Source organism: Suncus etruscus, chromosome 1 (assembly GCF_024139225.1).
Source record: "Suncus etruscus isolate mSunEtr1 chromosome 1, mSunEtr1.pri.cur, whole genome shotgun sequence".
NCBI lineage: Eukaryota > Metazoa > Chordata > Mammalia > Eulipotyphla > Soricidae > Suncus > Suncus etruscus.
This window is the reverse complement of record NC_064848.1, coordinates 77,759,996-77,785,386: the sequence shown is the minus strand read 5'-3', so window position 1 is coordinate 77,785,386 and position 25,391 is coordinate 77,759,996. Positions and strand designations below refer to the sequence as shown.

The window sequence follows — 25,391 nt, the reverse complement described above, 5'->3', positions numbered from 1 at the left end:
ATGGGACACCTGGGGATTGAACCACGGTTCTTCCTTGGTTAGCGCTTGCAAGGCAGACACTACTCTAGCGCCACCTTGCCGGCCCTGAAAATATGAGTCTCAATGTATTTATTTCATGCCATAAGAGTAAATGAGGGTTAGAGACATGGCTCAAAAGGTAGGACCACGGTCCGCGATCCTTCCTTGGCTAGTGCAGACACCTTACCTCTATCGCCACCTCGCTGGTCCCTCTTTTTTATCTTTTTTTAAAAACAAAATTGATTCAGATCTTCTGACTTTTACTTTTTGTTATTGAATTGTATGACCACTATGACCACTTCCATAATATATATGGTTTGAAAATACTTTCATTTTAAGTATATTACCTTTTTCATTTCGTTGGTGACTTCCATTACCATATGGAAGCATTTTAGTTCTATAAAGTTCCATTGTATGTCTCCATTACCATGTGGAAGCATTTTAGTTCTATAAAGTTCCATTGTATGTCTTTGTTGCATCTGTTTTTGATGTCAGGCTTAAAAAATAATTTATAATCCCTTGTACATAAGAGTTTTTTTGGTTTGTTTTTTTTTGGTTGGTTGGTTTTTTTTTGTTTTTTTTGTTTTTTGTTTTTGGGTCACACCCGGCAGCACTCAGGGGTTACTCCTGGCTCTATGCTCAGAAATCGCTCCTGGCAGGCTCAGGGAACCACATGGGCCGGATGTGAACCACCTACCTTCTGCAAGGCAAGGCAAATGCCTTACCTCCATGCTATCTCTCCGGCCCCTGTACATACGTTTTATAAAATGCAATGCTTCACTTCTTATTCTAATTGCTTTCCCATTTTCTTGCTGTGTCTAAAGATTTATCTACTTTTGTAGATAAATGAACTAGTTTATGGTTTCATCATCTTCATAATGTCTTGTTTTAGAAGGGTGGGTCATACTTAGTGGAGCTCAGTACTTGGAGGAATTGTAAGGTGATAAATTATTGGTGGTTTTTTAAAATCTTTTATTTAAACCATTGTCATTTACAAAATTATTCATAGGTGGCTTTTAAGATATACAATGTTTCAGGACCAATTCCACTACCAGTGTCAATTTCCCTCCTTCAATGTTCCCAAGGTCTATCCCATGCTACCAGTCCCTGTCCCAGCCTGCCATCATAACAGGCACCTTAACCAAACTTAGTTTGGTTGCTAAAGTTTGGGTCTCATGATTTCATTGTTGTTGACTTGGTGGCTTTTATATTTAGTTCTGTCTTTTTTTTTTTTTTTTGGTTTTTGGGTCACACCCAGCAGTACTCAGGGGTTACTCCTGGATCTATGCTCAGAAATCGCTCCTGTCAGGCTTGGGGGACCATATGGGATGCTGGGATTCGAACCACCATCCTTCTGCATGCAATGCAAATGCCCTACCTCCATCCTACCTCTCTGACCCCAGTTCTGTCCTTTCTTAATACAACCAAGGCATTTGAGATCCTTGGCCACTGTCCTCCATCATTTCATATGAGTCTTTCTCCTCTATTCATTTTCTTTCTCTCTCTTCACTATAATCTGGAACCTAGAGTATTCTAAACAGCTTTCACTTAAACTATTACATTCCTTCATGCCATTATGTTGTTTTATATTTTGTTGGTTTGCATACTTCCACATAAAAACCATGTTTCAGTCCTTTGAGTCAACTCTCCAAATCTCCAGTCTGTTTCATTTATTTCTAATCTGTTATTTCCTTTTCTCTGTTGACTTTGGGCATCATTTCTGTTTTTGCTAGGTTTTTTTTGTTGTTGTTGTTATTACTATTATGTTTTTGCACTTTTAAGGCCATTCAGTGCTGCTCAGTGTTTACTCCGGGCTCTGTGCCTAGGGATCATTCCTGGCAGTCTTCTGGGGATTTCATGCAGTTCCAGGGATCAAATCCAGGTTGCTAAGAGAAAAGCAAGTATCTTACTTGCTTTATCCACTAAAGTAAGTACTGTCTCCTGTCTCCTTCATTTGCTCTACATTATCTAGTACCTTGAGGTGTAACACTGTTTATTTGAGATTCATCTTGAGGTAATTTAAGCCTTTATTACTATACACTTCCATCTTTGAACTGTGTTTGCTGCATCCTATATGTTTCTGTTATATTGTACACTTTTATTTGTCTCAAAAGACACTGTTTTTCTCTTTATATATTTTTCATTTATCCATTAGTTATTCAACACTCTTCTTTTGCATCTCACATATTGTAAATTTTTTTCTATTATTTTTTTGGTTTTTGGGCCACACCTGGTGATGCTCAGGGATTACTCCTGGATATGCACTTAAAAATCGCTCCTGGCTTGGAGGACCATATGGGATGCCAGGGGATTAAACTGTGGTCCACCCTAGGCTAGCACATGCAAGGCAGATGCCTTACCACTTGTGCCACTGCTCCAGCCCCAATATTTATGAATTTTCAATCTTCTTACAACTATGTTTTAGTTTGATAGCATCATTGTAGTTGGCAAGTATGTTTGATATGATTACAACCTTCTTAAATGTATTACAATTTTTTATGTATATCTTATGATCTTTTTTTTTTTTTTTTCGGTTTTTGGGCCACACCCGGCATTGCTCAGGTGTTACTCCTGGCTGTCTGCTCAGAAATAGCTCCTGGCAGGCACTGGGGACCACATGGGACACCGGGATTCGAACTAACCGCCTTTGGTCCTAGATTGGCTGCTTGCAAGGCAAACGCCGCTGTGCTATCTCTCTGGGTTCATATCTTATGATCTTAATATAAGATCTTGGAAAGAAGTTCTATTTGGTAAGAATGTGTGTCTAAGTAAGAAAAGTTGCACTTAGTAAAATCGTGTGTTCTGTTGCTTCTAAAATATCTACCTGTTAAAACATCCTAATCTAATATATCTTTTATCAATAGACTGTCTGGTTATCCACTAAAGTAAGTGGCATATGGATGTCCCCTATGATTATTATAATTATACTGCCATTCATTTCTCCCTTTAGGTGTGTTCATTTTGCCTTATATTTGGGAATTGTTCATCATAAATGATGTAACATTTGGGGGGAGAGTTTCCTTTATGCAATATCCTTCTTTGTTCTTTTTTATGCAATATCCTTCTTTGTTTCTTTATGCAATATGCTTCTTTGTTCTGCATTAGTCTTTGTTTTCAAGTTAATTTTGTCTAATATAAGTACAGCTGTCCAAATTTTATTTTTGTTTTCCACTGCATAAAATATATTTTTCACCTCTTTAATTTTAGTAACTATGTGTTCTATCTTCAATGATTCTCTTATAGGCAGCACATAAGTGAGTTTTGTTGTTTTTGTGTTATTTTAATTGGCAGGGGGGAAGCATATCTGGGTCTTACTGACTCAGCTCAGAAAACCACATACAGCATTTGGCAATGAACCAGGGATAACATCACACAAGGCAAGTGCCTTAACATTATACTTCTACCTTTATAGCCCATTTTCTTTTTCTTTTTTTTTTTTAATCCATCCTGCCATTCAGTCCTTTGAGTAGGGAAGTTAGTCATTCATAGTTAACTATTTGAAAGTATGTACTTATTACCATTTTGTTCTTTCTGGCTATTTTGTTGTTCCTTTCTGTTCCTTTTTCTCTTTTTTCTTCTTTTATGATTTAATAGCTCTTTATATGGATAGATTCCTTTTTATATTAACATCTGTATATCTACTTTATAGGTTTTACTTTCTGATTACTACAAAGATTACAAATAATTTATTTCAAGTTGATAGCACATCCGAAATTATCCTAAAGAACTACATTTTTGGGGCTGGTGAGGTGGCGCTAGAGGTAAGGTGTCTGCCTTGCAAGTGCTAGCCAAGGAAGGACCGCGGTTCGATCCCCTGGCATCCCATATGGACCCCAAGCCAGGGGCAATTTCTGAGCGCTTAGCCAGGAGTAACCCCTGAGCATCAAATGGGTGTGGCCCGAAAAAAAAACAAAACAAACAAACAAAAACGAATTTTTACTTTTCTTCATATCTTGTCTTTTTCTTATAAATATCTTATTATAGTTATCTGTACTATTTTTGTCTTTTAACATTCATATAGCTTTATATGAAATGACTCCATTGCCATCAAGTCATAATTACCTTTGCCAGTGGGATTTACATTTTCTTCTTTGTTTATTACTAAACATTCCAGGATAAAAGTTTTTTTGTTTTTTTTTTTTTTTTTGGTTTTTGGGCCACACTCGGCAGTGCTCAGGGGTTACTCCTGGCTGTCTGCTCAGAAATAGCTCCTGGCAGGCACGGGGGACCATATGGGACACCGGGATTCGAACCAACCACCTTAGGTCCTGGATCGGCTGCTTGCAAGGCAAGCACCGCTGTGCTATCACTCCGGGCCCGATAAAAGTTTTTTTAACATTTCCCATAAAGTTGATTTAGTAATGCTGAACTCACTTCTCTCAATTATAAATACCTTGCTAAGTAAAGCAATTTTTCACTGATTTTTTTTTCCTTTTAGCACATTGACTATAACATGTTATTCCATCTGGTCTGAATAGTTTCTGTTGAAGAATCAGCCAATAATTTCATGGAAGTTTCATTTTACTTAATTATCTGCTTTTCTTTCGTTTTTAAGATTCTCAACTCTAAAAAAAATTGTTTTTAAGTCTTTGACATTTGACAATTTAGCAATAAACATGTCTTTGTTTCGACTCCCTGGGTTGCCCTTATTTCAATATTTTCTCCATTCCCAGATTAGCATATTACTTCTTAGAATATTCTGCTCTCGTTCTCTTATATCTTTCTAGAACCCCAGTAATGCATATAGTTGTTTACTTGGTTTTGTCCCATTAGTCCCTTAAACTGCCTTGACCTTTTTCTTTTTTTTTTTATTCCTAGCATCAAAATGATATTTTGAAGGAAAACATACCTTTAAGTGAAAATGAGACAAAGAATGAATATAAATGTATCAATGTATTTATTATAATGTATAATATATTATATAATGTATATATACATATATTATATATACATATATAGTATAATATATAATTGTATACATACAATTGTAGTATATACATTAATATAATATTATATAATTTAATAATATAATATATACATATACGATATATACAATTGTAATATACATTGTATATGTATGCATATATTATATAATACATACATATATTATATGTATATATGAATATATAATATCTATAATGTACTACATGTATAAACATATTATAATTTTTATAAATCAAATGCATTTATAATACTGGGTATTACTAAAAACTACTGAATTGTATATTTTCAAAAATAATTTTGTTGTAGATATAATCCCAATAAAAATGTGTGCATGTAGGGGCCGGAGAGATAGCATGGAGGATGGTGGTTCAAATCCTGGCATCCTATATGGTCCCCCGAGCATGCCAGGAGTAACTCCTGGGCGCTGCCAGGTATGACCCAAAAACAAAACAAACCAAAAAAATGTGTGCGTGTAGATCCCAGGCAGTTTTGAATAAGTTACTTAATCACTTAGTAGTCTCACCAAAATTAGTATAAAAGGCAAAAATATATTTTAAAAACAACTGTAATATAGCAATTCCTTTGCATTGGGGTTCATATAACAACTATTAAAACAATGATAAAAAAACAATGACAACAATAATAAGCAAATAAAAACTATATCACAACTATTAAAAGCAACTTCTTTGCTTTGGATTTATATAACCTGCAAAGAAAAAAATGCTATAATAAACTCTACATTTATACGCACTTTTTCTTTTAAGAAAATGTATAAATTCGGGGGCCAGAGAGACAGCATGGAGGTAAGGCATTTGCCTTTCATGCAGAAGGTCATTGGTTCAAATCCCGGCACCCCATATGGTCTCACAAGCCTGCCAGGAGAGATTTCTGAGCATAAAGCCAGGAGTAATCCCTGAGTGCCACTGGGTGGACCCAAAAACCAAAAAGAAAAAAGAAAAGAAAGTGTATAAATTCTTAATACTAAGGAGCAGAAAACAGAAATTCAAGATAGTTTAAGGCTGAAATCTGAAATATCCAAAAAGTCTAAAACTTATAAGCAACATAGTTCAAAAAAGGAGGGAACCACACGAAATGAGCCAAAATATTCATGCACAACCATCCTAAAGGAGTTTACCAACCCTTAGTTGCACAAACATAAAGCTGTTTTTTAAAAGAAAATAGAATATAAGATATCAATAGCTATAAGACCAAAGAGCTAAGCAAATGCTTAAGGTATGAAGAATTAACTGCTTGATGCAAAAAAGACAGGTTAGTTCAAAATGAAATTGCCCAGATATATACCTCAAGCTTAAATTAAGACCTCAAAAGGGTCAAATATGAAATAAAACAGCACTTAAAAAAGAAGCCAGAGGGGCTGGAGAGACAGCACAATGGTAGGGCTTTTGCCTTGCAAGCGCTGACCTAGGACCAACAGTAGATCAAATCCCAGCATCTCATATGGTCCCTCAGGCCTGCCAGAAGTGATTTCTGAGCAGAGAGCCAGGAGTAACTCCTGAGTGACTCAAGGTGTAGCTCCTCCTCACCCCACCCCCCTAAAAAAGAAGCCTGAAATCAACCATCAACAGGGTTAAAAGACTCCTTCGATTTTTTGCCTTTTTGATTTTTGCCCCATTTTATTTTATTTTTCTTTCCTTCAAACAGAACCACATAATTTGAACCATCTTGTTTTGCCTCACAAATTGAAGGGGAAATAATGGAGGGTACCAAGACCAGACAGCTGTATGAACATTAAGTAGAAATAAGAAAATGATCAGACTTAAACACCAAATCCAAAGCCAATAACAACAGAATCAACAACCAATCTACAAGCTAGACACAGAGGGGACCACTTATACTAGCAACCCAGGGGTTAAAGGAGGGGGATATGGGATGCATGATGGGAACAGGGGTGGAGAGAGGACAACATTGGTAGTGGGAAGGTTCCTGATTCAATGTCACTATGTACCTAAAGAATTACTGTGAAAGATTTGTAATCCACTTTGATCAAAATAAAAACTAAAAAAAAAAAAAAAAAAGACAGAAAAAAAAAAAGAATTGGCCTATGCATTACCACCACTGGCTGCCAAAAGAACATTGAACAATGAACACCTTCAAGAACCTTCCTACAGCAAAATGCAAGTCAATGAGTAATTACAGAAAAGTAAAGACTAAAAACAGGGACCAGAGCTATAGCCCAGTGGTAAGACATTTACCTTGCATGAAGCCAACACAAGACGAACCCAGTTCTAATCCCGGCATCTCATTTGATCCCCTAGCCTGCCAGGAGACATTTCTGAGTGCAGGGCCAAGAGTAACCAACACCTGAGCAACACCACCATGTGTGACCAAAACAAAAAAGAAAAAAGAAAAAGGACTAAAAACAATAACAGTTTGCCCATAAACACTTAAAATATATAGCTTTTAAAGTTACTCCCATACAATTTAAAGGTAAACAAAAGGCATGAATACAAATGTGTTCTTTTTAATCTGAAAAGAAAATAAATTGAGAAGATTCTACATAAAATGGTAACCTCCAATTTAGGTCAATATTGGGTAAAACTTGCCAAAATTCTCCTTTACAATAATTACAAAAAGCTGGGGCCGGAGAGATAGCATGGAGGTAGGGAGTTTGCCTTTCATGCAGGAGGTCATAGGTTCGAATCCCGGAGTCCCATATGGTCCCCCGTGCCTGCCAGGAGCAATTTCTGAGCCTGGAGCCAGGAATAACCCCTGAGCACTGCCGGGTGTGACCAAAAAACCAAAAAAAAAAAAAAACAATAATTACAAAAAGCTAATTATCAAAACTACACTAGTTATAGCTTTATTTCACAAAATGTAAGTAAGTTATAAAAGAATTCAAATAAACACAGTAATCTAATGTCAAAAAAATAGCAAACAAAATCCAAACAAGTAGAACTCAAGTATATTCTGAGAACATGAAGGATATTCAGTACTTTTCAGAATTATTTCTAATAGAATCTCCATTTCCAGAAGATTCAACATTCATCTGAGAAGTATTGCTAGCATCAGAAATTACTGGCTTATCAGATTTGGGAGTTTCAAGAACTTATGTGGATTCAGTCGCTTATCAGATCTTTTTTTTCTTTTTTTTGGGGGGGGGGGTTTTGGGTCACACCCGGCAGCGCTGAGGGGTTATTCCTGGCTCTACACTCAGAAATCGCTCCTGGCAGGCTCGGGACCATATGGGATGCCGGGATTCAAACCCATGACCTTCTATATGAAAGGCAAACGCCCTATCTCCATGCTATCTCTCAGGTCCCTGCTTATCAGATCTTAATTCAACAAGGTGATACAAATGAGATGAACCCTTATTCTTTCACAAATAAAATTTATTAAACTGGTTTGGGAAGGGGTAAAAAAATATATTAAACTGTTTCCTTATTTAGCAAACTATGTGGAGGGGTATTACTAAACAGCACTTGATTTCATGGTCTCCTGCTTACTAAAGAAGAAAGCAAAAATAAGAAACTAACAGTCATCATATTTAGGGCTGGAGTGGGAACATGCTTGCCTTACATGCAGCTGACCCAGGTTCATTTCTAGCACCACCACCCTCCCAAAAGAATAATATAAACTGACATAAATTCAATTCAATGATCCCAGTAATGTGATTTTTTTACCCCCCAATGTGATTTTTTTAAAGAAATAAATTACAAAGAAAAATACAAACCAAATTCCTTCAAGAACAGATTAAGAAGAAAAAACTTTAAGATAATTAGCAACTTGAATCCAGCAATACACAAGAAAAAGGATACATCTATTATAAATGGATTTATCATACAAATAAAAGATACAGGAACAGAGATTGTACAGTGAATGAGATACTTGCTTACACACAGTAAAATCCAGATTTGATCTTTAGTACCCCTTAGTCTAACAGGCATTACCCCTGAATGCAAAACCAAGAATCCCTAAACACCATCAGGTGTGGCCCAAAAACCAAATCCAAAGAACAACAATAAAAGATACAGTATTTTAAAGGTAAAACACGGTCATCTACTGTATTATCAGAAATATAGAGGAAAAAAATCCACAAAATTCCTAAGAAAAATTCTTCTCAATATAATGAAGAATAACTATAAAACATTGCTAAAACAAGACATATAAAGGCAAAAAGTTTTAATGCAATCCCACTTAAGTGAAGAACAAGAAAAGGATATCCACCAGAACCATTATTATTCAAGACTAGCCTGGAAACTGAACAGAGCAATGGCAAACAAAAATAGAGGACATCTAGATGAGAAAAGAAAAACCAAAAAGACAGCTCTTACAAGCTTGGTATGCAAGAATTCCCAAGTTCATTCTCTGGCACAGCATGCCCTGTCCTCAGCTCTGTTGGCTGGACTCCTGGTGTCCTCTGAGAAACACAGGGCCAATTTGATAGACCCAAAGCAGTAAAAGAGTAAAACTAATTATCTCAGCATTATTATATTTTTTAACAGTCTTGTATATTATTTTTTATTTTATCAAAAATAACTAGGCAAAGATATAGTTATCTTTTTAAATCAATTTTCTATCTGTGGACATAAAAAAAAACTCCTGATTAATAAGAATAACAGTAACCAGGATTGGCCTCATGATACACAGGCAAATAAAAGTCATAAAAATTTCGGATATAGGGGCTAGAAAGATAGCACAGTGGTAGGATGTTTGCCTTGCACGCAACCAACCGAGGATGGGCAGTGGTTCAAATCCTGGCATCCCATATGGTCCTAAACCTGCCAGTAGTGATTTCTAAGTGCAGAGCAAGGAGTAAACCCTAAGTGCTGCCAGGTGTGACACAAAATCCAATATATATAAATATATATATTGTGTCCTCACACCCAAAGAAAATGAAATTATTGCCTACCTCTTAGTTTCATGAAGACCAAAGCTTCCACCAGGCAATAATAAGAGATTAACTACAAATGTATCCCAAGATAAAAATTTTAATTTTAAAGATGTAAAGAACCCTTTATACATAGCTCATTCTATAAATCTGTGACTTTCTGAGCAACGATGGCTATTTTCACCACTCTATAGTCTCCGATATATTATTAGGCTATCTGCAAATATTACCTTATCACCTAAACATAAATCAGACATAGAAGAGCTATGTTTTATTGTATCACAAATAACATAAATAAATGTCCCCCAGATTCTAATTTTTTAGATAATACCACACCTGGCAATGCTCAGGGGTTACTCGTGGTTCTGCGCTCAAAAATCGCTCCTGACAGGCACGGGGGACCATATGGGATGCCAGGAATCGAACCACCATCTGTCCTGGGTTGGCCACGTGCAAGGCAAAAGCCCTACCACTGTGCTACTGCTCTGGCCCCTAACAGAAGAAAATTTTACTTATACTTGCCAAGCACCCAGAATTCCAGTCATACAGATTTTATAACACTGATTTATACTCTGAATTCTTACCTTTGTCGCCACAATAAAAATGGTATATAGGAACATAAGATTATGCCTTGCTATTGGCAGATACTTGGCATGCTGGAATGTGAAGACAACTGACCCTAATAGGGTTATCTTGGCAGGGCTGAAAATAAAACACAAGTTAAATTGATAACTAATAATAGATTATGTAAGTACATATGTAAGTACAGAGTATGCTATAAAATATGAACTTAATGAGTTAACAAACTAATATTTTCTGTGAATATACTTACAAAGTTTCAGAAATGCTATTATATAAAATTATCTTTCATCACTGATGAAAGAGGCAGCAGTTTGGAACTTCCACAATCTGATGAAGGAGACCTTAGCACATATCCAGGAGGCCCAGAGTGCCAAAAAATTAAAACACAAACACAACACCAAGACACAATGTCATCAAAAGGCAAGAACAAGAGAGAACAACTACTTAAAGCTGCACGAGAGAGAAGCAAAATCTCAAATAGAAAGGGAATAAAATTCACATCAGATATCTCAAACTCTCTAAAGGAATTGAATAATACATTCAAAGTATTCTATAAAAACCGGCCTTTGTTTTGTTGTGGGACCATATAAGCAGTGCTCAGAATTGACTCCTGGTTCTGCACTTAGGGATCACTTGGACTTAAGGTCCATTTGGTGTACCAAAAATCAAACCCAGTTGGGGCTAAGTGCAGGACAAGTGCCCTACCTGCTATATTATCTCTCCAGCCCCTGAGAAGAACCTCTTTTGAATCTCAGTTCAAATAGAGCAATCAAGTTTCTCTATGAATAAGACTAAGTATTAAGTCTTAAGAAAAGCATTAAAACATTTTCAAGCAACAGATGTTGCATTTAAATCAATTCTACAAGGAATACCGAATGGCATTCTAGTTGGGAAAACTAAAAACAAAGGGAAATCAATCAAAATACTCATAGGAAAATGGCAGCAAATTTATTCCCTTATATCAACAATTTCTACATGGGTCACTGAATTAAACTATCTTATTAAAAGACAGGAAGCAGCTTGATGGATCAAGAGACAAAATTTAACATTCTAATGCTTAGAGCAGGGGTCTCAAACTCAATTTATTTGGGGGCCGCAGGAGGCAAAGTTGGGGTGAGGCAGGGCCACATAAGGGATTTCGCTTACCAAATATTCACAATAAAAAATTGCATTAGTAAGAAAAAAAATCGCATTAAATATTTGCATACCCCGAACGAAATTGCTCGGGGTATGTGAATGTTTAATGCGATTTTTTTCTTACTAATGCAATTTTTATTGCGATTATTCGGTAAGCGAATAATCGCGAATACTGCGATATTTGAAGGCCGGCCGGGGGCCACAAAATGTCATACGAAGGGCCGCAAACAGCCTGCGGGCCGCGAGTTTGAGAACCCTGGTTTAGAGGAAACACACCTGAATTCACACAATAATGATAGGCTTAGGGTGAAAGGATGGAAAACAATCATACAAGCCAACAGTAAACTTTTAAAAAAGAAGGAATAACTAACTATACATTTGTCATATCAAGTAATATTCAAGCTAAGACAGTTCTAAGATATCAGGCTAAAAGGCTAAAGAGATTATTCAGCAGTAAGCCTTGAACCTGTCAGGTATCCTTGAGCCCTACCAGATATGGATCGAAAAAGAAAAAAAAAGTAAAGATAGAAATCCAACACTTGGAAACTGAATATTCTGCTAAATAACTATTGCGTCAAAGATGAAATCAAAGAACTAAAAATATTTTTCGAATGGTACAAAAACAAAGGAACACACATTAAAATTTGTGGGATACAACAAAAGCAATGCTGAGAAGGAAGTTCCTTTCAATATAGACACCCCATAAGTCCCCTGCCAAGAGTAATTCCTGAGTCCAGAGTCAGGAGTAATCCCTGAGTATTGCAGGTATAGCCCAAACCACCACCCACTGGGAAAATAAAAAAGCTCAATAACCTACCCCCCAAAAAATCAATAACCTACCCACACAGCTTAAAATGCTAGAAAAGGAACAAAAAATGAATTTCAAGTTCAGTAAAAAGAAAAAATTAATAGAAATTATGGCAGAAATTAAGAAAATAATACAAATGGTAAATAAAAAAGAGATGTATTTTAAAAGAATAAGCAAGATTAACATGTGCATAACTAGTATCATATAAAATAAAAAAGAATACACAAGCAAATTGATTAGATATGAAAGAAAATGAATTTAAATTGATACCTCAGAAATATAAAAGATCACAAGAGGTTACTATGAACAGTTCTATACCTCTAATCTGAAGAACCAAGAAGAAATGGATGGATTCTTAGAAGCATATAACCTCCCCAAAACTCACCAACAACAATAAAAAAAAAAACAAACTCATCAAAAAATGGAGAGAAGTTGGGGCCAGAATGGTGGCACAGTGGTAGGACATTTGCTTTGCATGTAGCTGACCTAGGACAGACCACGGTTTGATTCCCCGGCATCCCATGGTCCCCCAAGCCAGGAGCCATTCTGAGCTCACAGCCAGGAGTAACCCCTGGGCATCACTGGGTGTGGCCCAAAAACCAAAAGCCAAAAAAACAAGAGAGAAAAGAGATCAATGCACTTCCATAAAGATAACATATTGTAGATGGCCAATAAATATAAGAAAACCTTCATTGTAAGTTGTCCAAAAAAATGGAAATTAAAACATCCTATACCAGTGAGAGTGGAAGCTTCAAATACTTCTAAAAATAAGATTTGAAATCTGGGTGATATTGCAATTATTATAAGTATGCAAAGAGTCTGCAACTGATTCCTTTGCATCCAGAAGTCTGTTCCCATGTAGTTCTTGATCTGTAAGTACATACACTCATTCCACAAATCTACAGAAATCCAAAGTTTTTGTTTGGTTTTCTTTGGAGCGATCCTCAGAGAAAGGAATCAATATTTTAAAACTACTTTTGAGAGAACAGACTTTTAGAAGCATTGTTCTAGGTTCTCTTTTTATTATCATTGCAGTTTATTTTTTTAGCTATATTTCTTTTTTATAGCTTCCCAGTTACTCCTTAAAAAAATTTTTTTGATACATTTTAAGAATGCAATGTTGGGTCTTGAATAGTTTATAGAACTCACTAGGACATCTTCAGCCATTCATCAGCCTCTGGTTTCCAAGCTCCTTTCATTAGCAACTCAAAATTTGTGACAATGCTACCACCTGCACCTAAATACAAAAAAAAAAAGAAAGAAGGAAGGAAGGAAGGAAGGAAGAAAGGAAGGAAGGAAGGAAGGAAGGAAGGAAGGAAGGAAGGAAGGAAGGAAGGAAGGAAGGAAGGAAGGAAGGAAGGAAGGAAGGAAGGAAGGAAGGAAGGACGGAAAAAAGAAAGAAAGGAAGGAAGGACGGAAGAAAGAAAGAAAGAAAGAAAGAAAGAAAGAAAGAAAGAAAGAAAGAAAGAAAGAAAGAAAGAAAGAAAGAAAGAAAGAAAGAAAGAAAGAAAGAAAGAAAGAAAGAAAGAAAGAAAGAAAGAAAGAAAGAAAGAAAGAAAGAAAGAAAGAAAGAAAGAAAGAAACAATATTTAGTCCAATTTTCTTGAGAAAATATATGAAATGAAATCATAGTTCTATCACCTGTCTTAAAATTTCAAGACAAAGGGGCAGGAGAGATAGCATGGAGGTAAGACTTTGCCTTGCATGCAGAAGGACAGCAGATTGAATCCCGGCATCCCATATGGTCCCCTGAGCCTGCCAGGAGTGATTTCTGAGCATAAAGTCAGGAGTAAACCATGAGTGCCGACGGGTGTGACCCAAAAACCCCCCCAAAAAATTTTTTTTCAAGAGAAAAGCCAAAACATAAGACTTAGAACACACACACACACACACACACACACTCCCTGTCTAATTACAATACTGAGACAACTGCAACACTTCTCTTTCATCATAGGGCAAACAGCTACTTGACTGTAATTCAGGTAAAAATAGAGGCCTCAAGCACAGCATTGTGCCTAAAGGTTTGTGTAAGAGCTGAAAAAATAATCCTTGGCTCTGTCATCCCCTTTTCAGATATTAGTTTTAGGTACAGTATGCTAGAGAAAACAGAGAAATTTTTTCAATTACTACTTATATAATAGCATAACAATAAAGATAAGCACAGTAGAATAAACACAAACCCTTATCAATCATATTATTTTATTCTGTTATTCACTATAGATATGCATAGACACACAGACACACACACAAAGAGCTATTTGCTGCTGATTTGGTTTTTGCTTTCTAAGCCATACTCAGCAGTGCTCAGCAGTTACTCCTGGCTCTTTACTCAGGACCAATGAAATGCCAGAAATCAAATACAGGTTAGCACATGCAAGACATGTCCTTCCAGCCTGGAGCTATGCTTCTTTAATATGTGCACGACATCATTTTTTTTCTTGTCAACTTGTTTTGTTTTTATTGATGGCAGCCTATTTTATCTTGACTCCCGGGTTCTGGGACTGACAATCAAACTAATCAACAAAACTAAAAATTACTTAAACTAAAAACTTAGCAGTACTAATTATGATTTAGTTTTAAATTAACGTTACTAGCCAAACTAACAAAGTTTCCTTTAAAAAAAAAACTCTCTAAAGTCTGTTTTCTGCATTAATGTAATTAGTTAGAAGCTGTACTATTAGTAGCTGCACTAGTAGAATATTTACGAACACATATGATTAATATTACCTCGAGCCCATCCAATAGCTATCATGATTATCCAGCCATTTTTGTAATAGTTATTCGCATGTGTGACTCCAGCGATTATTTTCCAAGTTCTAGTCACTTCCTTCATGCCAGCAGCCAAGAGTTGAACAGGTAGGAAAGAATAGCCTTGGGACACTAGGTCATGTGGACAAAAAAATACAATATACCTGCGATTTAAAAATTAAATATTTTTAATATTAGAAATGAAGTCAGAGAAATATATTAAAATTTGGCACAGCAATAATAACTACTAGGTGAAACAACAACAACAAAAATTATCCATATAAGTAAAGAAGCTGACTATAAGAACACAAATTAGGTAGCTGATTTTTTTAAATTATGTGAAACATAAAATAATCTCCCATGAAGTAATTAACAGAGGAATTTCACCTAGCTGGGAACATCTAAATATGCGACCTATGCAAAAATTTTCTACAAATTTTCATGTACAACAAAAAAGTGAGTAAATGAACAACTGCTTCTAGAGTAGAGATTTCTCTGGTAATACACAGTATTCTTATTTTGGGAGAAGAATTTTAAATGTACGAGTGGTATCTAAACAAGGACTATGTTTCTACACATAAACTTCTTGACAAGTGCTCCTTTGGGCAGTTATTAGGTTATAACCTATATGAAGAAGGGCCATAATTATCCAGGACAGGGGTATGTGGAAAACATATTTTCATATAGCTAAAAAAAAATATGAAGCTTGTCCTTCAATTTAGCTGATTCAAATAAACCCTTATTAGTATATTTATCACTTTTCTGCCGACAACTTTTTTTGTTTGTTTGTTCGTTTTTGTTTTGGGGTCACATCCAGCAGCGCTCAGGGGTTACTTCTGTCTATGCACTCAGAAATCACTCCTGGCATAGAAGATCATATGGGACAGAGGGGAATTGATCCGTGGTTTGTCCTAGGTTAGAGCATGCAAGACAAGTGCCCTACCGCTTGCACCACCGCTCCAGCCCCCTCTAAAATTTTTTAACTGAAATTGATTAACCATAAAGTATTTAAAGTATAGAAATGCATTTTTTTTTTTTGGTTTTTGGTTTTTGGGTCACACCCAGCAGCACTCAGGGGTTACTCCTGGCTCTATGCTCAGAAATCACTCCTGGCAGGCTCAGGGGACCATATGGGATGCCGGGATATGAAAAACTGACCTTCTGCATGCAAGGCAAACACCTTACCTCTATGCTCTCTCTCCAGCCCCTAGGAATGCATTTTTTAAAAATATGTTTAAGAAATCTAGTTGTCAATCATTTGGTCAGATACCTTCTTTGCTCTTACTCTCTATTAACTATTTCCTATATATTTTTTTTTTGGTTTTTGGGCCACACCCATTTGACGCTCAGGGGTTACTCCTGGCTATGCGCTCAGAAATCACCCCTGGCTTGGGGGACCATATGGGACACCGGGGGATCGAACCGCGGTCCATCCGCTTGCAAGGCAGACACCTAACCTGTAGCGCCACCTTCCCGGCCCACTATTTCCTATTTTTTAAGGTCATTGATACTATGACATAAAATTTTTATTGAACATATAGCTTGGACTGAATCCTGATAGCTCTGTGCAATCATAGTGACTAATTCTTATAGCAACATAGGTTTTATGTGCTGGAGAGGCAGTACAGAGTCTAGGGTGTTTGCCTTGCACATAGGTGACCTAAATTCGATCCCTGGCACCCCATAGGATCCCCAGAGCTGAACCAGGAGCAATCCCGGAGTTAAAAAGTTAGGAATAAGGCCCAATAAAGCTGGATGTGCCTCTACAAAAGTACAAAACAAGAAATCTTTCATGTACTTTTTAGTATATAAAGGTTACCATCACAATGAATTACAGTATGTTACGATACCAGGAATCATTCAACTTTTACACTCTCACCTAAAATTCAACACGATAAAAAAGGAGTCCTGCAATAGATTATCTATAGAAGCAAAATAAAAAATATACAAATTAAAGAATCAGCTGAGGGACTGGTATGGTTCAACAAGTAATGCACTTGACCCCACTTAAATATAAGGTATCCCAAGGGTCCCTTGCCAAGAATGACTCCAGAATGCACAGCTAGGAGTGAGCCCTGAGCACTGCTGGGTGGGTGTGGCTCAAAACCAAAACCAAAACAAGAAACAAACAAAAAGCAGCAGCTGATACAGAGTTTTGAAAGAAAGGAATAAACTATAATAGTAAAGAGCTTTTGAAAATGAGGCATGATTTAAAACTTTACAGGTAATATTTTGAAAGTTGCTATGCTTTAAATACACAACAAATTTCCATGGCTAGATATTAAAAAGGTTAAGGAGTTGCTGATAGCCAAACCAGTTTGATCTGAGCACTACAAATGGTTCTCCAAGCTCTTCCAGGAATGACCACGGAACACAAGAATGGGAGCAAGCCCTGGTCGCCAAAGGTATGACCTAAAACCTCAAAAAAAAAAAAAAAAAAAAAAAAGCAATTTTTTCTGGAAACTTGGGGATGGTGTGTGTAGCTCCTGCCACCTTTTGCTAAATCTCTCCTACTGCTCTGGGCCTAATAGTAACAGGGTGGGGTATGTGTGAAGAGTCATATTTTATAAGCAATTTTTAATTGTATTTATATATTTATTTTTGTTTTGTGGGGCACACTGCGCACTGTTCAGGGTTTACTTCTCACTCTGCACTCAAGGATCACTCCTAGCAGTGATGTGGCCAGCCATATGCAAAGCCAAGTGCCTTATCCACTGTACTATCTCTCTGATCCCTTAGAATCTACTTTCAAATAAAATTAAAATATTCTGACATCCGGGCTGGAGTGGTGGCACAGGCAGCAGTAAGGCCTTTGCCTTCCAGCATCTGGTCTAGAACAGAACACGGTTCAATCCCCGGCGTCCCATATGGTCCCCCAAGCCAGGAGCAATTTCTGAGTGCAGAGCCAAGAGTAACCCCTGAGCGTCACAGGGTAACAAAAAAAAAAAAAATCTGACATCCACCATAGATTAGATTGAGAAAAGAATACTTATTAGTAAGCAAATACTCCTTTCTCAATCCAATCTACAGTGATGTTATATATTTTAATTCAAGTTCTCATAAAGAAAAACAAGAAAGTATACTAGTGATGCCTCTTTTACTTTCACATCAATATAATTAGCTTAAAGTTTAAAAACTATACTATTCTAAGAGTAATCTTTGAAGGCCGGAGAGATAGCACGGGGGCGTTTGCCTTGCAAGCAGTCAACCCAGGATCTAAGGTGGTTGGTTCGAATCCCAGCGTCCCATATGGTCCCCCATGCCTGCCAGGAGCTATTTCTGAGCAGATAGCCAGGAGTAACCCCTGAGTACCGCCAGGTGTGGCCCAAAAACAAAAACAAAAACAAAGAGTAATCCTCAGACTTTTACATTAAATTATATAATACTATGGTATAAGACCTAAATTTGCATTATTTGTGGGTGTGGAGGTAGCAAGCAATATACTGAGAGCATGGAGGACATTCCCAGTGATATTTCGCCAACAGTTCCAAATGACCAATGGTTCAATACAATACATGCCCAGCAGTGCCAGGGGCAACCAAGGTAATAATCAGAAAAGTGTGGAGGCCTCGAGGCTACATCCAATGGCAGGCAGCAAACTAAGAATGTAAACCAAACACAATTCCGTGTTAGTCACTACTTACTCAACTTCACAGATTTATAAGTAAACATATCAGACCAATAGGACCCTAAGCAACCATTCCTGTCCTATAACACAAGTCAACCTCACAAATTCCAGGAGCAAACCCCAAGTTCCAAGCTGTGTGTAGCCCCTGAGCAATGCCAGGTTTGACTAAAACACCCAAAAATTTTAAAAAATAAAATTTTAATGCAGTATCAGTTAGGCAAAAGTGTAATATATCACTAGAAGTTTAAAGAAAGCAACTGGGGGCTGGAGCAATAGCATAGCAGTTAGGGCATTTGCCTTGCACACTGCCAACCTGGTTTTGATCCCCCCAAGCCTGCTAGGAGCAATTTCTGAGCGTAGAGTCAGGAGTAAATCCTCAGGTTGTATCCCCAAAATGAGAAAAGAAAAGGGTATGGGAAAGGGTAAGGGGAGGGGAGGGGAGGGGAGGGGAAGGGAGGGGAACGGAGAGAAGGGAAGGGGAGGGAAGTAAAGAGAAAGGGACAAGAAAGGGAAGGGAGGGGAAGGGAAAAGGAAAGGGAAGGAAGGGAAGGAAGGGAAGGAAGGAAGGAAGGAAGGAAGGAAGGAAGGAAGGAAGGAAGGAAGGAAGGAAGGAAGGAAGGAAGGAAGGAAGGGAGGGAGGGAGGGAGGGAGGGAGGGAAAGAGAGGGAGGGAGAGAAAGAGAGGGAGAGAGAAAAGAAAGAAAGAAAGGAAGAAAGAAAGAAAGAAAGAAAGAAGGAAGGAAGGAAGGAAGGCAGGAAGGCAGGAAGGAAGGCAGGAAGGCAGGAAGGCAGGAAGGAAGGAAGGAAGGAAGGAAGGAAGGAAGGAAGGAAGGAAGGAAGGAAGGAAGGAAGGAAGGAAGGAAGGAAGGAAGGAAGGAAGGAAGGAAGGAAGGAAGGAAGGAAGGAAGATGCAAGACTAGTGTACACACACACACCACATTTTCCCTGGGCCTGAGAGAGTACAGCAGATAGGATGTTAGCCCTGCACACATGCACACAGCTGACCAGAATCAATCTCCAGCATCTTGTATCGTTGGTCTAAGCACTGCCAGAGTCATTCTTAAATGCAGAGCTAGGAATAACCTTGAAGAAGACTGTCCAGGTGTGGCCAATCCCCCAAAAGAATTTCCCCCAGACTTTTCAAAAATAACACCATGTAATTATTTAGCTTTGCCAACAGATGGTGCTAACCTCTAGATGTGTACATAAAGTTATTGTAATAAACAAGGTGGCCTTTCCATTATGTATATTCACAAAGCTCACTTACTTTCATTTACAAGAGTTTAAAGTACATTCCAAACATCCTCTATAAAATTAAAGATGGCAAACTTGCTCTAGCATAAAAAAAAAATAAACTTCAAGTGTAGATTGAAGGAAATAGCACAGAGTCAGAGAACATGCAATGTATGCTGTAGGAGCCCTGGGTTCATCCTTAGCAATGCTTGATACCCAGAGCACAGAGTCAAGAGTGGTCCCACAAGCGCCTCTGGGTGTGGCCCCTAAACCCAAAGAAGCAAACAAACAAACAAACAAAAAACTTTAAAAATAATAGGGATCGGAGAGATAGCACAGCAGTAAGGTCATTTGCCTTGCATGCATCTGATCCAGGACAGACGGTGGTTTAAATCCCAACACCCCATATGGTCCCCTGGGCTTGCCAGGACCGATTTCTGAGTGCAAGGCCAGGAATAACCCCTGAGCGCTACAGGGTGTGGCCCAAAAACCAAAAAATAAATAAATAAATATGAAATCTAGTTTAAGCAAAATCATCATTTTTGTATATTTAAAGATCTGTAAGGACAAAGACTATGACATACTATATAAATGAGCATGAAAGGAAGAGAGCTGAGGGCTGAATCCTGGCCCCCACATCCTGCTCTATGACACCTGGGTATCACCTCAACTGTTTGACAGAATTTATGTCTCGATTATATCAGATAAAATAGTACACCACTCACAGAATTCTTATGAAACTCAAGTGAGATTATAAATATTAAGTACTTAGGAAAGTGTTTGGGATACTATAAATACTTTATCAGTGGTTGCTGTTACTACTGTGGCTTTATAGTGCCAACAAAATAAATCAATATAAGTGCTCATCAGCATATTAAAGCTTAGACACTAATATAATTAATGGATTTTATAACAGTCAATGGCCAGAGTGATAGTACAGCAGATAGGGTGTTGGCCTTTCAAACGGCCAACCTAGTTAGATCGCCAGCATCCCATAGGTCATATCCCCAACCTGCCAGAAGTGATGCCTGAGTGCAGAGCTAGGAGTAACCCCTAAGCATCATCAAGTGTGGCCCAAAACCAAAAACAAACAAAAGAAAAAAAAGCACAACATATACAGTCACGATATTCCATTTTAGAACAGAATTTAAAATACACATAATTACATCTAGAACTATATTTATAAACGTATAAACTACAAAATAAAACTAAGTCTATTGTTGATATATTTACAGAGAGTTTTATTTTCATTTTTTAACAGACCCTCCAACAGAGTTGAATGGCTATTTCTATCTGCCACTGTCTTGGTATCCCGCCCTCCCTCACCCTTTCCACACAAAACTGGAAAGGAGCTCAAAGAGCTGGAGCACCGTGCTTTAAAAGCAGGAACCCTAGGTTTGATCTCCCCTAGCACCACATGACACCCTGAACACCAGAAGTGTTCCTGAGCTCCATACCCAAGGTATATCCTGAACACCAACAAGTATGGCCCCCAAAAACAAACAGAAGAAAAATGCAAGCAAGATAAAGGCTATCTGTAGGAAAATTGCAGAGATAGGATAGGGGAAGTATTTCTTGGCAAAGTTCAGTGAGCAAGGTCCAGCTATATTGCTGGGAAAATTGCAGTGGAAATATTAATATACTCAATTAGGAAAAGGATTTGGCATTATCTCATATAGTTTTGGCATCAGTTTGCCTATGACTCAATAAAATTACTCTAAGAATAATCCAGAAGAGGCTTTCTCTTAAAACTGTGTTCTCCCTTTAACACATATCTCACTTGTTTGTCTGTGTCTCTCTTGAATACACGCTACTTCCTTTCCCTCAGCTCAGATCTTTTTTTTTTGGTTTTTGGTTTTGGGGCCACACGGTACTCAGAGTCTACTGCTGGCTCTGTGCTCAGAAATCTCTCCTGGCAGGCATGGGAGACCATATGGGATGCCAGGAATTGAACCCAGATCTGTCCTGGGTCAGCTGCGTACAAGGCAAACACCCTACCACTGTGCTATCTCTCTGGCCCCTACCTCAGATCTTTCTAAATAAGTGTCAACTACTGAGATAAAATCAAAATTGCATAGATCAAAACAGAAATTCCAAACCAAATTCAGGAAGTAAGAGGAACCAAAAATAAGTGTCAATTAAAAACTACAAGCTGTTCAAGAGGGGACCAGTTACACTAGAATTCTGGGGGGCAAAGGAGGGAGATACGAGATGCATGCTGGGAATAAGGGTGGAGGGAGGGCAACACTGGTGGTCGGAATGCCCCTGATTAATTGTCATTATGTACCTTAAATATTACTGTGAAAGATATGTAATTCACTTTGGTCACAATAAAAACTATTTAAAAAAAAAAAAAAAACAACAAAACTATCTTGCTTCACTTAAAAAAAATCCAAGAGAATACATATCCAAGAACATTAAGGCATACAGATTATGCATATTGCAATGGCAGTAAATGTTAAAATTTAGAAACAACTCTGACACTGAAGATTAACATAGTAAAGCAATTGTTATTGGGTTTATTTTTTTTTTTGTTTTTGTTTTTTTTTTTTTGGTTTTTTTTGGTTTTTGGGTCACACCTGGAAACGTTCAGGGGTCACTCCTGGCTCCACGCTCAGAAATCGCTCCTGGCAGGCTTGGGGGACCATATGGGATACCAGGATTCGAACCACCATCCTTCTGTATGAAAGGTAAACGCCTTACCTCCAAGCTATCTCTCCAGCCCGCAATTGTTATTGTTATACAGTAAAGTCTAAGTGAAGTATTACAATTATACAAAAGGCTGAATATCGAAAAACAGACTGAGAAGCAGCGAATCATTGGAAAATACATACATTTGATCACATTTATAAAATTACCGAATACTTTACTATTTATATATAATTATGCATACAAAAAACTATCCAAAAAAGTAAGATGTAAAAGGTAATGGTTACCTTAGTCACGAACAAAGGAATGAGATCAAGTGGTTGTCATAGAGTATTAAAAGATTTCAAAATGAATAGCCAGAGTGTGGGGGAAATGGTGGCAACAACAGCTACCCATAGTTTTAAATTCTAAAAGACTGGAGCAATTTGTTCTAAAACTTATCCACGAAGGTCTCTGCTAGAACAAGTCCCATAATGAGAACAAACTACTGAGATAAAATCAAAATTGCATAGATCAAAACAGAAATTCCAAAACAAACTCAGGAAGTAAGAGGAACCAAAAAAATATTTAAAAGCATCTTTGGAATGCTACATAAAAACAAAAAAAGTGCCTTTTAAGATGACAGGCTGGGGGGGGGGGAGGGAAGATATTAGAGGGAACCTGGGAACATTAGTAGAGGGAAGTTGGCTTTGATACTGGTGGTAGGATTGGTGTTGGAATATAGTTTGTCTAAAATTTCAATAACTCTGTAACTCACAATGTTTATTAAAATAAATTAATTTAAAAACAGAAGCAAGAAGTCAGAAAACCTTCCTTGAATTCCACTTCATCCTCAGAGTTCAAAATAAATTCCAATCCATTTTCAATGCTGATATGTACCTAAAAATACTACTGTGAAAGATATGTAAGCCATTATGATCAAAATAAAAATTAAAAAACAATTAAAAAAATAAAATAAAATAAATAAATTCCAATCCATAAAAGTGGCCAACAGAAAAACAAATTAAGGTCAAATTCCATGCAAATAAGATAAAAAAGAAAAACAAATTCCTATGATAAAAGCACACAGGAAAATAAATATACTAACAAGAAACTGTTCTTACCGAAACTAGAATGATACTTGGTAAATGACTAATAGATAGTCATTATTCTTTTCTAGTATAATGATACCAACACAAAAAATAAAAACATTGTGAGGCTAGAGAGATTGTACAATGAGTAAGGAAATTGCCTTGCACATAGCCAAACAGAGTTCAATCCTTTTTTTTTTTTGTGTGTGTGTGTGTGTGTGTGGTTTTTGGGTCACACCCGGCAGTGCTCAGGGGTTACTCCTGGCTCCATGCTCAGAAATTGCTCCTGGCAGGCACAGGGACCATATGGGACGCCGGGATTCGAACCGATGACCTTCTGCATGAAAGGCAAAGGCCTTACCTCCATGCTATCTCTCCGGCCCCCAGAGTTCAATCCTTGGCATCCCATATTGTCCCCAAATACAACCAAAAGTGATCCCTGAGCACACTGCCAGAAATAAGCCTTGAGCTTTTTTGAAATTTTTTAAGTATAACCTTAAAAAAATTAAATGCAAATAATAAACAAATAGTCTAAAAAGAAAAATAAAGAATGATATGATTAGTCATAGAAGAGGTCCAAAAATATAGCTAACATGAAACTTCTGGGGAAAGAAGACTACGCAGGGGTCGACCGCAAACAGCCCTCTGTACAACATTTTGTGGCTCTGCCCTAGAGAAATCTTTTTTTGTTTTGTTTTGTTTTAGTTGTTTGGATCACACCCCCCAATGTTCAAGGCTTACTACTGACTTTGCACTCAAGGATCACCCCGACTTTGCCTCCTGTGGCCCGCAGGTAAATTGAGTTTGAGATCCCTGGCAGAACAAAATAAGTGCAATAGCACTAGGATTAAATACTTTGTGTGTTCATGAAAAAAGCAATTCCAATGAGACTAAAGCAAACTGGGTAGGAAAACATTACAACAAAGGAGAAAGAAAGATTTTGCAGTTTAGTCATGGTACAAGTTTTAAATGTCATTTTGAATATAGGATTACTGTTCAAAGTAGTGGTATGTTCTTAACATAATCACTAGCCTGTTATGTGAACAAGTATATAATGAAAAAAGTGGCTTTTTCATTTAGGAAACTACTGTAACTGTCTGCACAATAAATAGTGATGGTTAATATAAGGAAATAGAAGCATTAAGTACATAAAGGTCTCAGATTTTGCATATTCTACATCTTATATAGCTTCGGCACTTACAAAATAATTATCCAAAATGCTATTATTGTCTTTTGAAAATATTTAGAGGGTAAAAGTCCTCAAGAAAGTCTTCAGGCCTATTCTGTGTCCATCTGTGAGATTTAAGAAAAATAAAGGACAGTATGGTAATAATACCCAGACAATAGGATGAGGGCTGGAAGCCTGGCCATGATATAAAGCTTACCACAAAGAGTGGTGAGTGCAGTTAGAGAAATAACTACACTAACAATGATTATGACAATGGTAGTGAGTGAGAAAAATAGAATGTCTCAAAGACAGGCAAGGCTGGGGGAAGAAGAGAGAGGGGGCTTAGGTGGTGAGAAGGTTGCACTGGTGAAGGGGGGTATTCTTTATATGACTGAAACCCAACTACGGGGGCCGGCGAGGTGGCGCTAGAGGTAAAGTGTCTGCCTTGCAAGCGCTAGCCAAGGAAAGGACCACGGTTCGATCCCCCGGTGTCCCATATGGTTCCCCCAAGCCAGGGGCAATTTCTGAGCGTGTAGCCAGGAGTAACCCCTGAGCACA

The 25,391-nt window shown here is 37.5% G+C and overlaps 1 protein-coding gene across 1 annotated transcript in view; it reads right to left on the bottom strand.

Annotated features, from left to right (window-relative positions):
- The window catches only part of TMEM38B (transmembrane protein 38B), a 40,347-nt gene that overhangs the window by 3,089 nt on the left and 11,867 nt on the right, over positions 1-25,391 (bottom strand). Inside the window, exons 3-5 of the mRNA XM_049770897.1 lie at positions 15,066-15,250; positions 13,488-13,575; positions 10,396-10,513 (exon numbers count right to left, since the gene is read on the bottom strand). Coding sequence (XP_049626854.1) covers positions 10,396-10,513; positions 13,488-13,575; positions 15,066-15,250 — 391 coding nt within the window. The remainder of the gene's footprint in view (positions 1-10,395; positions 10,514-13,487; positions 13,576-15,065; positions 15,251-25,391) is intronic.